Source organism: Ranitomeya imitator, chromosome 7 (assembly GCF_032444005.1).
Source record: "Ranitomeya imitator isolate aRanImi1 chromosome 7, aRanImi1.pri, whole genome shotgun sequence".
NCBI classification, from domain to species: domain Eukaryota; kingdom Metazoa; phylum Chordata; class Amphibia; order Anura; family Dendrobatidae; genus Ranitomeya; species Ranitomeya imitator.
The window spans coordinates 50,434,589-50,450,611 of record NC_091288.1 but is presented as its reverse complement, the minus strand read 5'-3'; the positions used below and the strand labels follow the sequence as shown (position 1 = coordinate 50,450,611).

Sequence of the window (16,023 nt, the reverse complement as noted above, 5' to 3'; positions counted from 1 at the left end):
GGGTTGTCAAGTCTAAATTGATAGGTCTGCAGTCACTCTGTGTGACTGCAGACTTATGAATCCCCCCCGTACACATACAGTGCGCTACAGGGATTTGTCGGTTGCTGAATCGGGACCGACGGGTACATATGGGTATAAACATACTCCCTGCCAGGGTCCGTATAGTTGGCACGGCCACACTCCATACAGTGACCAGCCGTCCAGTTGCAAGGACACGCCCACTAGATGGGTCTTGGCCAGGAGTATGCATACGAACCCTCCAGTCCTGGCTCAGAAACCTGTGAATCCTGGACAACCCCTTTAATTTCATGCAAACAGTATAATGTGTTCAAAGGTGGAAGAGATGAGATTGTCTCTAGTGATGAGCGAATGTACTCGTTGCTCTGGTGTTCCTGAGCACTCTTGGGTGACCTCCGAGTATTTATGATTACTCGGAGATTTAGTTTTCATCGCGGTAGCTGAATGATTTACAGTTACTAGCCAGGCTGAGTACATGTGGGGATTCAATAGCAACCAGGCAAACCCCACATGTACTCAGCCTGGCTAGTAGCTGTAAATCATTCAGCTGCCGGGATGAAAACTAAAGGCCCCGTAACACTGGACGATATCGCTAGCGATCCGTGACGTTGCAGCGTCCTGGCTAGCGATATCGTCCAGTGTGACAGGCAGCAGCGATCAGGCCCCTGCTGTGATATCGCTGGTCGGGGTAGAAAGGCCAGGACTTTATTTCGTCGCTGGCTCTCCCGCTGACATCGCTGAATCGGCGTGTGTGATGCCGATTCAGCGATGTCTTCGCTGGTAACCAGGGTAAACTGTAACCAGGGTAAACCAGGGCCGCGCTTAGTAACCCGATGTTTACCCTGGTTACCATCGTTAAAGTAAAAAAAACAACCACTACATACTTACCTACCGCTGTCTGTCCCCGCTCTGCTTCTCTGCTCTGGCTGTGAGCGCCGGGCAGCCGGAAAGCACAGCGGTGACGTCACCGCTCTGCTTTCCGGCCGCTGTGCTCACAGTCAGTGCAGGAGGAGTGCAGAGAAGCACAGCGCCGGAGGACAGACAGCGGTAGGTAAGTATGTAGTGGTTGTTTTTTTTACTTTAACGATGGTAACCAGGGTAAACATCGGGTTACTAAGCGCGGCCCTGCGCTTAGTAACCCGATGTTTACCCTGGTTACCCGGGGACCTCGGGATCGATGGTCGCTGGAGAGCTGTCTGTGTGACAGCTCTCCAGCGACCAAACAGCGACGCTGCAGCGATCCGGATCGTTGTCGGTATCGCTGCAGCGTCGCTTAGTGTGACGGTACCTTTAATCTTCGAGCAGTCATAAATATTCGGAGGTCACCCGAGCGTGCTCAGGAAAACCCGAGCAATGAGTACACTTGCTCATCACTAATTGTCTCATATATTTCCTAAAAGATTTAGGTTGAGAACTTGGTGCCATAAGCCAGTTGACTTGTTTCTCTTCAAAATATAGATGGAGATTCTGACATGTCACCTATTAGCAGTGATGCCTATGTTTTTGCAAGGACATGGACTATTTTTGAGTTCTGACTGTAAAGCACAGAGCATGCAAAAAAAACACATCAACCGTTTTATATCTGTGTCATAAACACAGGCTTCAAACTTTAGATTTTGCTTTATCCATGGACGAAGTGTTTTTCTTTCATTAGATGTTTTGTATTTTTGTCTTATTCTTTAGCTTTTGTCTAATGTGCCTGTTTGTCATATATACATGCATATACATTCTTTCTTGAAAGCTGTAAAATGCAGAAACCAATGAAAAATACTGTATCTTTTAAGTGCCTGAGAAACCAAAGGTAGCTCCACCTGGAGAGAAAGTGCCAACTCCTGCTGCAAAGAAGGAAGCCGCTCCTCCCAGTGCAGGTACATCAGCACAATTATATACATTTTACTGCAATTGTGTGTTGTGTTTACATTGCTTCTTACCAGAGTAGGGTCTCCCTAAAACAACCATCATACTGTATTTTTTAAGCACCAGAAGTGCATAAGCGAGTAGCCCCAGAGGAAAAGATTCCTGTAGCTGTGCCTAAGAAGGATGAGGTTCCAGCTCCTAAAGGTACATTCCTTACCTACCTCAGCCAATACTTTGATAAAGCATTTTGCTGTTTTTACATATTCCTACATTTCCAATCCTATCCTTAAAGTGCCAGAAATTCCCAAGAAAGTTGTTCCTGAGGAAAAAATAGTTCCTAAAAAAGATGTGCCTGCTCCCAAAGGTAGTAAATCTTTAATTGGATTAGATTGTCTTACTTACATCATTCCCTTTAAAACCTTACTTTTATTTTACCTTACATTCATATCATAGTTTATGTGTTTGTCATTGTCTACCATCATTTGTTTTATCATATCCACTTTACCGTGGCCATTAGAAAAGTCTTGTCATTACGGGGAAAAAAATGCAAGTTAATCTGTCTTCTTTTATGATATTAAGTAGTCTGTTATACATTTCTGTGTTTTCTTATGGTATACAGTCTTTGTTGGTGTTTTTTGTGTAATTTGTGACTGCAGTAAGGCTTTTGAAGCCATTCTTATGAATGAATGTGATGTTTTTAAGTACCTGAAGTGGCCAAAAAAGCACAGGAGAAAATACAAACTCCAGCCGCTAAACAGGAAGCTCCACCAGCTAAAGGTACTTTTCTTCTTGGTGACTTAATCCACATATATGTTACATGTATTGTTTGTTTTGTCTATCATTCTTAACTTATACAAAAAGTGTCATGTGAGTCATGTAATGTGTGTTATGTACATGTAATAAATCTTAAAGAAATACATAAATAAAACCTGTATTTCAAAGTGATAGGAAAGCGTAGAGAAGAGGAACCCGAGCCAAAAGCTCCTGTGGAGGCTCCACCTCTTAAAGGTATATTTCACATGGAAGCTGTATTTTTAATAGCTTTATCTGCCTATGCATGTTAAAAAAATATATATATATTCAATAATAGTTATTAGTACTTACATAGTTGAGGATCCAATAGCTCAAACAAATCATTGCTTTTAAAGTGCCTGAACTAAGGAAGCCTGCAGAGAAAGTGCCCGCTCCTACTCCTAAAAAAGAAGAGGTTACACCTGCCAAAGGTATACCTCTAAAGATAGAATCTGAGTTCTTTGCACATTTCTATGTTGATTGTTGTGTATATATGTCCGTTGCATATGTGGCTATTCCCCCCAAATCTTAACATATCAAACATTTTTAAAGTGCCTGAGCCAACAAAGCGTTTTATACCAGAAGAGAAGGCACCCGAGCCCACAGCTAAAAAAGAGGAGGCTCGTCCAGTTAAAGGTATACATTCTTCTCTTAAAACTGCATTTATATAATCTCTTATGTTGCGTAAAAATATGTCATGTCTTAAAATATGTCAGCTCTTAAAATATGTCACGTCTTAAAACATGTCTCATGTCTTAAAATACATCATGTCTTAAATTGTGTTTATATCAAATTAACATGTGGTTTTCTATTTCTTCTTCTTCATGAAATCTTGTAGTCATGTTCCTTTTTGTCCTTTGTTGGTACTCTTGTAGTTTGTTCTTCTTGCTGTACTTCTTTATGTTCTGTTTTATTGTTCTTAAAATAAATATAATATTCTTTAAAGTTCCTGAAGCACCTAGGAAAATTGTTCCTGAAGAAAAAGTAACAAAGGTCATTCCAGAAGCACCATCTGCCAAAGGTATATACAATGTTAACGACTTCAATTCATTCCGTATCTCTCTATACGTGGATTTATTTTTTATATTTAATCTGGGATGTAATAACCAAAAGAAAAACATTGGCTGATTATTAATATTTACAAAACTTTGAATCCTTACAAATGGTGTAGTACAGTAATGTTGGATGCACATTAACATAAACCTGAATGCACAGGCAAACCAAAGTCCAGATTAAATAATAACTTACATATGAATAATCTGTAATGTGTTTTACGGTGTAACTGTACTATTAGAAAACTTTTGACATGTCTAAGAATTAAGTCGAATTTTTTTTTACAGTAGACAATCAATGAGTCTGCCCTCAGTCTCAGAGGAGATCAGTTCTGTGCCTAACCTTCAGCTTCTTTTGATTTTATGATTGCTGAAGATTTTATCACATGGATCCCACCGATCAAAAATCTTCTATCATGTCACAATTTTTCTGAAAGTGCATTTAAATTTTAAAGGGAAAATGTCAGGAACTTTAAACACCCCCTCACCCCAAAACAATTATTATGATTATGTAGCTCTTTAAAAGGTTAGTCAATTAACTCCTTTATGACTTCAAAGTCCTACTTCAGCAGCAAGAAATTCCCAAACTAGCAGCACCCCTACCTCCGGATGATCTGATTGACAGGTCAGGCAACCAGAGCAAACTACTTGTCAATCAGCCTGGGGCAGGTGCTGCTAATGCAGGAATACAGCAGAGTATAAAGCGCTGTAAGTGCATTGTCGTGCCTTAATGCATTTTCAGATTGAACTTCAAAATACTATTTCTCGCTGATGAGCATTATTTTAAGGATTAACTTGCTTATCTTTTACCGGGCTACAAAATTCCGTTAAAAGTTTGGGGGGGTTAAAAGTTTCTGCCATGTTTCCCTTAACGTATATAAAATACGGTATTCATATATCTCAGTGTTTGGTATTCGCGCAAACCATAATTCTTTTAGGTTCTTTTAAATATTAATTGGGCTTGAAAAACAGGATTATGGAGTTTAGTAAGTGATAATATTATCTTTGAAGTGCCTGATATTTGGAAGACTGCTTCACCAGAGGCAGAAGAGATTACTGAATTACCTAAAAAGACTGCTTCACAAGAGGCAGAAGAGCTTATTGAATTACCTAAAAAGACAGTTACCGCTAAAGTTAAAGGTATTCCTCAAAAGTCATCTTCATATTTAAGGTCACTAACATCTTCAAACACATATATATGTTTGTTTTGTCTTGTTAACTATCTTTAAAATATTATAGGATATTGATGTGACCACTCTGTGTAACATTTTTACAACACATAGATACTTCATATATGTCCATTCAGTTCAACCTTTCTTTGACCTAGCTGTTTGATACAGAGATAAATATCATGGGCTACAGACCTGATGATATTAAAAAAATATAGACATTGTTATATTTTGCTTAATTTGTCAGCAGTATAGCAAAATCTGATGAGGTCTTTAGCTCATTAAAATTTCTACTTGGTTTGTTTTCCTGTAAAAGGAAAATGTAAGATTGTAGGATGTAGCAACCTCTTTTTAAAAAAACAAAAAAACAGTGCCCTATGAGTAGAGAACATTATTCAACTCATGCTCCCTATTGCTTAACGTAAACTATTATCCCCAAGCAAATATTGATTGATGTGGTTGAAGTATAAATACTTTTAGTAAAATGCTGAATATTTTTGCTGCCAGAACCACTGAAGATGGCAGTTCCTGATGAAAAAGTTAAAATAATACATAAGAAACCAAAGCCTACCGAAGGTACACACATTTACACTTGACTCCTATTCTATATTGTTATTTGTCTAATTTGTCAAAAAAATAAACTCTTACTAATATCTTTAAGTGCCTACACCAGAACAAGAGGAGAAACAGGATAAAATGTCCCTTAAGCCCTTTAGAAAAGAAGTACCACAGGTCAAAGGTACAATATATATGTACTATACAAATATAGTGTTGTAGTCATATTTTTGGTCGGGGCCAATAATCTTTTCCGGTTATGATGAGGTTACTAAAATTTGTATATTTACTTTAAAGCACCAGAGGCTCCCTCAAAAGATAGGATGGAGCAGAAACTATCTACTCCTATCTCTAAGAAAGACATCCCAACTGCCCCCCCTCCACCTTCTAAAGGTATTGATTGCATTCACGACTCTTTACTGAAATGGTGTAAGAGCCACTAAGTGTGCCTCTTAAAAGAGATCTGTTACTGGATTTTCAAATAAATTGCAGCAGCCTTATCAGGATTAAAATATCTATTACACATGGAGTTTTTATTGTGAAATCTACTGACAGATCCCCTTTAAAATATACTAAATATTTTTTTCCCATTTGTCTGTAGAATAAAATATTTGTTGGTAATTATTAAGCCTACACTACAGACTCATATAAGCGAAAGGTTAATAAATCCGCAATACTTCATTTCTTTTTTAAAGCCCCCGAAGTGCCAAAGAAAATAGTTCCAAAACAGGAAGAGCCAACACCTGCACCCATAAAAGATATTGCCCCACCATTTAAAGGTATAACAGTGAAAAATAAGATATACTTATATATTAAACTATAGAAGCAAATGAACAAATACATGAACATATATTATCCACATTTCTTTAAAGTGGCTGAATTTCCAGAAGAAATCTTGGAAGAAAAAATGTCAGTCTTTATCCATAAAGAGGAAGAAGTAACTACCACTGTTGAAGGTAGAAACTGGACGTAGATCACTCACACTACAACTTTTGTCCTATTTTTTTGTCACATTAAAGGGACACTGTCACCTGGATTTGGAGGGAACAATCTTCAGCCATGGAGGCGGGGTTTTCGGGTGTTTGATTCACCCTTTCCTTATCCGCTGGCTGCATGCTGGCTGCAATATTGGATTGAAGTTCATTCTCTGTCCTCCATAGTACACGCCTGCGCAAGGCAAGATTGTCTTGTGCAGGCATGTACTACGGAGGACAGAGAATGAACTTCAATCCAATATTGCAGCCAGCATGCAGCCAGCAGGTAAGGAAAGGGTGAATCAAAAACCCCAAAACCCCGCCTCCATGGCTGAAGATTGTTCCCTCCAAATTCAGGTGACAGTGTCCCTTTAAGTAGCATCCTGTATGATGTAGTCGACCTGTGTGTCTTTATGTGTGATCATGTGATGGTTCAAAAACTTAAGATCAACTAATATCTTTGAAGTGACTGAAGACTTGATACCAGTTACTGAAGAAATTAGGATTCTTCCACCTACTGTGGATAAGAAGCGTGTTCCACCTAAGAAAGGTATACTATATGTGGATTTGTGTTATATCTCTGTTTTATGTTCTATATGTGAGTTATTTATGCGGTTAGGTCTACCCTTTCATACTAAGTCATACTAATATCTTTAAAGTACCTGAGATTCCTCAAGAGGTTCCGCAGCAAAAAGTTCTTCATAAACCTTCAAAAAAAGAAGCTATTCCTCCTACAAGAGGTACACAGTGCAATGGGCATAATTTACCTTTTATGGATATGTCTGTCATTGAATGTGGGTTGTCTTCTGGGATTTATCTGTGTTCCCTTCTTAATGTCTTACTAATATCTTTGTTCCTCAAGAACCGGCTCAAAGAGAAAAAATGCATCTCATTTCTCCTAAAAAAGATGTTCCTTCTGCTGAACAAGGTATATTAAACCTTAATCATAGCCAGAAATTTATTAATAAGTATTTATATAATGAAGGTATATGAAGTTTTGTTGTGCACCGTTCTTTCTAAAGCCTTACTAATATCTTTAAAGTACCTGAGATTATCCAAGAACATCTTCAAGAGGAGAAGTTGCCTTATTCATATCCTCAAAAAGTTACTCCTCTTTCACAAGGTATATACCATTAATTTGGAGCTAACTTTTTATCTATGAAAGCCTTTATATAAGTTGCTTTCCAACTTTTACCTAGTGATAAATTTCAATACCTTTAAAAATTACTTTAGGAGAGAAAATGGAGGTTACAGACCCCCAAAGAAAGCCAATCACTCCCGTTGAAGGTATACTTTAATCATGAAACTTGGTTTTAGCCTGCCTATATTTTTATATAAACTCTAAAATATTATTATTTTATTTAATGACAGAATTATTAAAGAAAGATGAAGAAAAAGTATACATTGTAGCACCGCCAAAAACAATGTCCTCTGAAGGTACATATACCACAATATGCAAATTAAGCTAAATAAGTTACTGATCACAGCAAAGCATATACTTTATTAATACTGTCTAATTCTTTGACAGTACAAACTTAGACTAGACGGTCTTAAAATCAGTCATATTTATCATAGTAATCCATGCTGTTTGAAAAATTTGCAGCATCTAGTCTAAGTATACACCGCATATTAGTTGGCTTACTTCTCGACAGAAATGTTTCCAATATTTTTGTGCACATTTAGCCCAATCTTTTCCACTTAGCAAGGTTTCTTTTTAGTGCAATGAAGCTTATTGTCAGACAGGGTGCAGAAAGTGTGTAAAACAAATAAATATGCATAAGCCTTGAAAGACGGTTAAAAATTAGTTGTTAAATTACACCACTTTAGCTAAAACTATACTAATATCTTTTAAGTGCCAGATCTGTCAACGAAGACAGAAGAAAAAAGTACCAAAGTTGTCATCAAAGGAGTAGTTCATCATGTAGAAGGTAGAGTTTTTTGTTTTGTTCATCTCGTAGACAGTAGAATGTTTTGTCTTTGTAAGATTCAGAACTGATGCTAAGTAATTACTAATCTCTTTAAAGATACTGAGGCTTCTAGGAAATTGACCCCAGAAGAAAAATTGCTAAAGGCTAAAAAAGAAACCAAGTCGACGCTTAAAGGTATAATCACAACTACAGTAGGAATAATAAATGTGATATTAAGTAGTTACTTTTAATTAGTAATAAATCACTAAAAAGGTACTACTATCTGTTTAATAACAGAGGATTCAAAAAAGACAGAAGAAAAACCTACAGGGATTGTGTCCAAAAAAGATTTAGTTCGTCAGATCAAAGGTAGATCATATGAACACCACCATGTCTAGTTCTTTGTATGGCTGAGAGAGCGTTGCAATAATTGGTCAATTACTAATATCTTTAAAGTTCCTGAGATGCCTGTGAAGTTGGCCCAAGAAAAAGATATCACAACTTCTAGAAAGGAGGAAAAATCAAGGCTTAAAGGTATATTAGCTTATAAAGAGGTGTTCCTTAATATATATAAATTCTAGTAAAAAAGCTATTGTTGTTAGGGTAACTCACACTTATCTCAAAAAGTAGTCTGTGAACTTTTAACGCTCCTGTTATATAGCGTAACCCTATATTAGGAACTATATATGTGTATATATATATATATATATATATATATTAAAGTAGATGCTCCTGAAAAGCATGTCATTAATATGATAGCATATTATGAGAAACCTAGTCCAATCTGAAAAAGGTATATTAGCTTATAAGCATAGAAATAAAAACCGTTTCATTGATATATATATATATATATATATATATATATATATATATATATATATATATATATATATATATATATTAGTACTAAACTTAGATATTTGGCCATAAATGCGAAGACTTGTCTTACAAGCCTTTGTCAATAAGCATATTTTTGCATATTAAAACAAACATTTGCAGATAAAGATTTATTTTGAGAATTTTAAAGAAACAAAACATAAATTATTGTTTTGCAAAGAACCCAAGAGATCAGAGAAAGAAGGAGAGATTCCAGTCTATGTCCCTGAAAAAGGATATATTTACACAGACGGTATGTCTACTGTAAATCATAACATAGATTTAATTTACAATAAGTAGATATTCAAACATAATCTAATAAAGTAAATATATATAGATTTTCAAGAACCAGATGAGCCAAAAGCATTTCTAATAGAAGAGGAACGCCTTGCAATTACCGAACAAAGGAAAGCTTTCCCTAAGGAAGGTAAACAGCAACATACATTTTATTCTAGAGGTATACATACTAGATGTTATGTATATTGTACCCACACACTATTTTACTAAACTAGCTACTAATATCTTTAAAGAACTGGAAGATCCAAGAAGAAGAACAGCTCCAGAAGAAAAAGTGCGGATTAAGGTTCCTAAACATGAAAGTGCACCTACTATAGAAGGTACACTGTCAGTTTAATTTGGCACAACTCTTTTATTAAGCATTCTCAGCTGCTAGGTCTCTCCCAAGAACTAATATTAAACTAATATCTTCATGATTAGAAGAGCTACCAAAGAAACCAACAGCCAAGGAGAAAACACAAATTTCTAGAAGAGAAATTTCTTCTCGCATGGAAGGTACATAACCATAGATCTACTAATACTAATTCTGTGAAGATCATTTATATTTTGTGACATAAAGCTATATTTAAAATAGAAAGGGACGCAGAAAAGATGACCCTTGGAAAGACACCTCAAACTGATATTTTCAAAAAAGGATTGACCTCTAATGACGAAGGTATATACTTATTTATTCAATTATTAATTAGCAAAGCTTTACAGTAACTATTATATCACATTCATTCTAGAAAAAATATCGAATGCTAACATTTCAATTTAAAAATATATGTCAGCATAAACTAACAGTGATCTTGGAATTTAAAATATTCAGGATTGCATACAGCAAGCCATTAAATGATTGATTTATGTTTCTAGCCTAAACTGTAATCTGATGGCTTAAGGTACCATCACACCGAACGATATCGCTAGCGATCCGTGATGTTGCAGCGTCCTGGCTAGCGATATCGTTCAGTTTGACACGCAGCAGCGATCAGGATCCTGCTGTGATGTCGTTGGTCGCTGCAGAAAGTCCAGCACTTTCTTTCATCGCTGGACTCCCTGCAGACATCGCTGAATCGGCGTGTGTGACGCCGATTCAGCGATGTCTTCACCGCTCTGCTTTCCGGCCGCTGTGCTCACAGTCAGTGCAGAAGCAGAGCGCCGGGGACAGACAGCGGTAGGTAAGTATGTAGTGTTTGTTTTTTTACTTTTACGATGGTAACCAGGGTAAACATCGGGTTACTAAGCGCGGCCCTGCGCTTAGTAACCCGATGTTTACCCTGGTTACCGGCATCGTTGGTCACTGGAGAGCTGTCTGTGTGACAGCTCTCCAGCGACGCTGCAGCGATCGACATCGTTGTCGGTATCGCTGCAGCGTCGGTTAGTGTGACGGTACCTTTAGACTAGGAAGCATTTTCTCTACTTTTCATTTTTACAACACACCCATTGTTTTTTTTTTACAGTTTCAGCATAACTTGCTAAATCTAAATGGCACCTTTCTAAATGTAGACCTTATAAGAAAATATTAAGAAAAAACATACTTTATATTGAAAAATTACTTTTATTTTTTAATTTAAAAAAATAAATACTAATACATTTGTAATTTAGTTAATGATTGAAATCTATGATTCATTTAAAAATAATCATATTACAGTGGTTACAAGTCAGCAATCATACTCATCAGTCCATAATGCACTAATTACTCTTATAATATGAAATTTCTAGATGTTCATAAATTCCTGATACCCGACAGGAAACTACCAATTGGTGTATCTAATCAAGATATTGCCTCTGAAGTAGAAGGTATATCTAAATGTTTTCAATACTCTTTCTATCCAATTATTGTTTTTTTAAATCAACATTACTAACATTATAAATATATACTTGCAAAAATAATAAATTTACTAGATGTCCCAAAAAGAGTAAATTCTAAAGAAGTTTTGAAACCTCCTGTAACTGAGAATAAAGATGCTTCCAGCAAAGAAGGTATTTAGTTAGCACATTTTTCCTTTTATACTAGCCATATATTTAAGGGAGTAAGGTAGAAGCCATTATAATTTATAAAATATATATTTTGCCATAATTAAAGTCTTTTTCATCAGAAAGTTTGGCTTCATAAAAATGACTACCTCATGCTTAGACCATTTCATCATAAATGGTAGCATTTTCAATAACCAACCATATTAATAATTTTTAACTAGAATCTTATTTAACAGATGTCACAAAAAGACCTTTCACTGAAGACAAACCAAAAATTACTAAAAGAGAGGATACTTCCAAACTGGAAGGTAGAAAAACATTCAATTTCATATTGTAAGAATATCAACAATCTATATTTCAAATTAAGATAATTATATTTTAATTTGTTTAAATTAGTTGAGACTCAGGAGAGACTGAGTTCTCAGGAAATGCCGGAAACAATTAAACTTAAAACCAGCCTTCGTAAGGAAAGTAATTTATGTCATACCATATACCCTTTAAAACAAATATTAAGTCACAAACCACAAAAATATTACTCATTCCATTTTTAAGCTGATATCTTATTTAATAGATGTCACAAAGAAACATATCTATGAACACAAGGCAAAAATTACTGTAACTAAGAAAGGAGATACTTCTGGAGTGGAAGGTAAAATATCTTTTTTCCAGTCACCATATAAATCATAAAATTATAGTCTATGATAAAATAATCACATTTTAATCTATTTAAAATTAGTTGAGACCAAGGAAAGATTGATCCCTCAGGAGATGCCACAAACGATTAAGCCTAAAAAAGAAACCAGCCTTCATAAAGAAGGTACTCTATATTATAAAACCTACCATCCACAGTAACCATTAGTTTACCCACTGAAAAATATGCACTAAGAAAAATTCTTAACTAAGTTTTAGCTAACATCTTGTTCTATAGATATCACAGGGTCTATTACTGAAGAAAAGCCTAAAATTGCTATAACTAAGAGAGAAGATACTTCCAAAATTGAAGGTAAAAGACAATATCTCTTTTACTGTAACCATATAATATCAAATTATAGTCTATAGTAAAATATTTATATTCTGATATACTTAAATTAGTTAAGACCAAGGAAAGACCGATCTCTGGGCAGAAGCCACAAACAAGTAAACCTAAAAATGAAGCAAGCCTTCCTAAAGAAGGTATTGTATGCTATAAAGCATAACATCCACAGTAACTATTCATTTGTAAGCTGAAAAATATTCAATAAGAAAACAAATGCTAATTTTTAGCTAACATATTGTTCAATAGATATCTCAAAGAGATCTATCTCTGAAGACAAGCCACAAATTACTGTAACTGAGAGAGAAGATAAATTCAAAATGCAAGGTAAAACACAATATTTTTTTACTGTAGTCATTTAAATCATGAAATTATAGTCCATAGTGAAGTAATTCCATTTTAATCTATTTATACATATATATTTTTAAATATTTTTAAATTAATTGAGTCTGAAGAAAGACCAATCCCCCAAGAGATGTCAGAACTAAGACTAAAAAAGAAACTGGCCTTCATAAAGAAGGTACTATATATTATAAAACTTGCCATCCACAGTAAGCATTCATTCATCAACAGATAAATATCCACTAAAAAAATAAAATACTAATTTTTAGCTAACATCTTATTCAATAGATATCACAAAGAGATCTATCACTGAGGAGAAGCCAAAAATTACTGTATCTAAAGGAGAAGATACTTCTAAAATGGAAGGTAAAGCACGATATCTTTTTCACCTTAACCATGCAAATCGTCTTTTTATTCCCTACAGTAAAATATTTATATTTTAATATACTTAAATTAGTGAAGACTAAAAAGAATACTAAAAAAGAAAGTGGCCTTTATAAAGAAGGTGCTATATGTTATATAACATACCAGCCACAGTTACTTTTAATTCATCAACTGAAAAATATTCAATAAAAAATCAAAGACTAATTTTTAGATAACATCTTCTTAATAGACATTAGAAAGAGATCTAGCACTGAAGACAAGCCAAAAATTACTGTACCTAAAAGAGAAGATACTTACAAAGTGGAAGGTAAAACACATTATCTTTTTATTGTAACCATATAAGTCATCAAGTTATAGTCTATAGCAAAATAATTGCTTTTTAATCTTTCTAAATTAGTTGAGACCAAGGAAAGACCAATCTCTCAGGAAAAAGGACAAAGAACTAAGATAAAAAAAGAAACTGGCCTTCATAAAGAAGGTACAATATGTTATATAGCATACCATCCACAGTAACTATTAATTCATCAACTGAAAAATATTCAATAAAAAATCAAACACTAATTTTTAGCTAATATCTTCTTAATAGACATTACAAAGAAATCTATTACTGAAGACAAGCCAAACATTACTTTGACTAACAGAGAAGATACTTCCAAATTGGAAGGTAAAACAGAATCTTTTTTTACTGTAACCATTTAAATTATCAAATGATATTCTATAGCAAAATAATTGCTTTTTTAACTTTCTAAATTAGTTGAGACAAAGGAAAGACCAATCCTTCAAGAGACGCCACAAACAATTAAGTCTAAAAGAGAAACCAGCCTTCATCAAGAAGGTACTATAACTATACATTATCAAACCTACCATCCGCAATAACCATTAATTCATCAACTGAAAGTTGTCCTCTAAGAAAATTCTAATTTTTAGCTAACCTCTTGTTCAATAGATATCACAAAGCGATCTATCACTGAAGACAAGACAAAAATTACTGTACCTCTGAGAGAAGATACTTCCAAAGTGGAAGGTAAAATAATATCTTTTTTACTGTAAGCATATAAATCAGTCCACCATAGTCTATATTAAAATAATTATATTTTAACCTATGTAAACTAGTTGAAACCAAAGAAAGACTGATCCCTCAGGAGACACCAAAAATATCTAAGCCTAGAAAAGAAATTGATATTCATAAAGGTGCTATATATTATAAAACCTACAATATTCATTAACTATTCATTCATCCACTGAACAATATTTACCAAGAAAAATAAAATACTGCCATTTAGCCACTATGTTGCTCAATAGATATCACAAAGAGATCGGTCACTGAAGACAAGCCCAATAAAGCTTTAACTAAGAGAGAAGATAGTTCCAAAGTGGGAGGTAAACAGAAAATCTTTTATTGTACCCATATGAATTACTAAAAGTGGGGTCTATAGTAAAATATTTGTATTTCATATACTTAAATTAGTTGAGACCAAGGAAAGACCGATCCCTCAAGAGATGCAAAAAACAACTAAATCTAAAAAAGAAACTGGGCTTCATAAAGAAGGTATTATATGTTATATTGCATATCATCCACAGTAACTATTAATTCATCAACTGAAAAATATTCACAAAAAAATACTAATTTTTAGCTAACATCTTGTTCAATAGATATTATAAAGAAATCTATCACTGAAGAGAAGCCAAACATTTCTGTAACTAAGAGAGAAGATGCTTCCAAAGTGGAAGGTGAAGCACTATCTTTTTTACTGTAGCCATATATCTCACCCAACTATAGTCTATAGTAAATTAATATTTTAGCCTATTTAATTAGTTGAGCCTAAAAAAGAAACATATATTCCAAAAGAAGGTGCTATATATTATAAAACCGATCATCTATATTAACAATTAATTTGTCAACTAAAAATATTTACTAAGAAACAAAACACTAATTTTTAGCCACTATGTTGTTCAATAGATATCATAAAAACATCTATCACTGAAGATCAGCCAAAAATTACTTTAACTAAGAGAGAAGATATTTCCAAAGTGGAAGGTAAAACACCATATCTGTTTTACTGCAACCATGTAAATCATCACAAGTATGGTCTACAGTAAAATATTTCGATTTTATTATACTTCAATTAGCTGAGACCAAGGAAAGACTGATCCATCCGGAGATGCCACAAGCAAATAAGTCTAAAAAAGAAACTGGCTTTCATAAAGAAGGTATTAGTATACCATTCGCTGTAATCATTAATTCATCAATTGAAAAATATTGACAAAAAAAATCAAATGCTAATTTTTAGCTAACATCTTGTTCTATAGATAATACAAAGAGATCTATTACTGAAGACAAGCCAAAAATTACTGTAACTAAGAGAGGAGATACTTCCAAAGGGGAAGGTAATTACTATATATTTGCTTACATTAACCATACAAATCACCCAATCATAGTCTATAGTGAAAAAATATATATTATAACCTATTTAAATTAGTTGAGACCAAGGAAAGACTGATCCCCGAGGAGATGCCACAAACTGTTAAGCCTAAAAAGGAAACTGATCTTCATAAAGAAGGTACAATATATGATAAAATATACTAATATTAACCATTAATTTGACAATTAAAAAATACCAATATATAGTTACTTTATTGTTCAATAGCTGTCACAAAGAGATCGATCACTGAAGACAAGCCAAAAATAACTTTAACTAAGAGAGAAGATACTTCCAAAGTGGAAGGTAAAGCATCATATCATCTATTTTACTGTAACCATTTTAATCACCAAGAGTATAGTCTATAGTAAAATATCATATTTAATATGGT

The 16,023-nt window shown here is 34.3% G+C and overlaps 1 protein-coding gene across 1 annotated transcript in view; it reads left to right on the top strand.

Moving 5' to 3' along the window:
- Positions 1-16,023, top strand: part of TTN (titin) — a 281,101-nt gene that overhangs the window by 148,964 nt on the left and 116,114 nt on the right. The window contains exons 138-162 of the mRNA XM_069735553.1: positions 1,803-1,886; positions 1,996-2,079; positions 2,168-2,239; positions 2,578-2,652; positions 2,818-2,883; positions 3,024-3,098; positions 3,220-3,303; positions 3,614-3,688; positions 4,731-4,859; positions 5,396-5,464; positions 5,550-5,627; positions 5,741-5,836; positions 6,139-6,222; positions 6,316-6,399; positions 6,884-6,967; positions 7,077-7,157; positions 7,280-7,345; positions 7,460-7,540; positions 7,651-7,704; positions 7,789-7,854; positions 8,271-8,345; positions 8,442-8,519; positions 8,622-8,693; positions 9,382-9,453; positions 9,538-9,627. Coding sequence (XP_069591654.1) covers positions 1,803-1,886; positions 1,996-2,079; positions 2,168-2,239; positions 2,578-2,652; positions 2,818-2,883; positions 3,024-3,098; positions 3,220-3,303; positions 3,614-3,688; positions 4,731-4,859; positions 5,396-5,464; positions 5,550-5,627; positions 5,741-5,836; positions 6,139-6,222; positions 6,316-6,399; positions 6,884-6,967; positions 7,077-7,157; positions 7,280-7,345; positions 7,460-7,540; positions 7,651-7,704; positions 7,789-7,854; positions 8,271-8,345; positions 8,442-8,519; positions 8,622-8,693; positions 9,382-9,453; positions 9,538-9,627 — 1,974 coding nt within the window. The remainder of the gene's footprint in view (positions 1-1,802; positions 1,887-1,995; positions 2,080-2,167; positions 2,240-2,577; positions 2,653-2,817; positions 2,884-3,023; positions 3,099-3,219; positions 3,304-3,613; positions 3,689-4,730; positions 4,860-5,395; positions 5,465-5,549; positions 5,628-5,740; positions 5,837-6,138; positions 6,223-6,315; positions 6,400-6,883; positions 6,968-7,076; positions 7,158-7,279; positions 7,346-7,459; positions 7,541-7,650; positions 7,705-7,788; positions 7,855-8,270; positions 8,346-8,441; positions 8,520-8,621; positions 8,694-9,381; positions 9,454-9,537; positions 9,628-16,023) is intronic.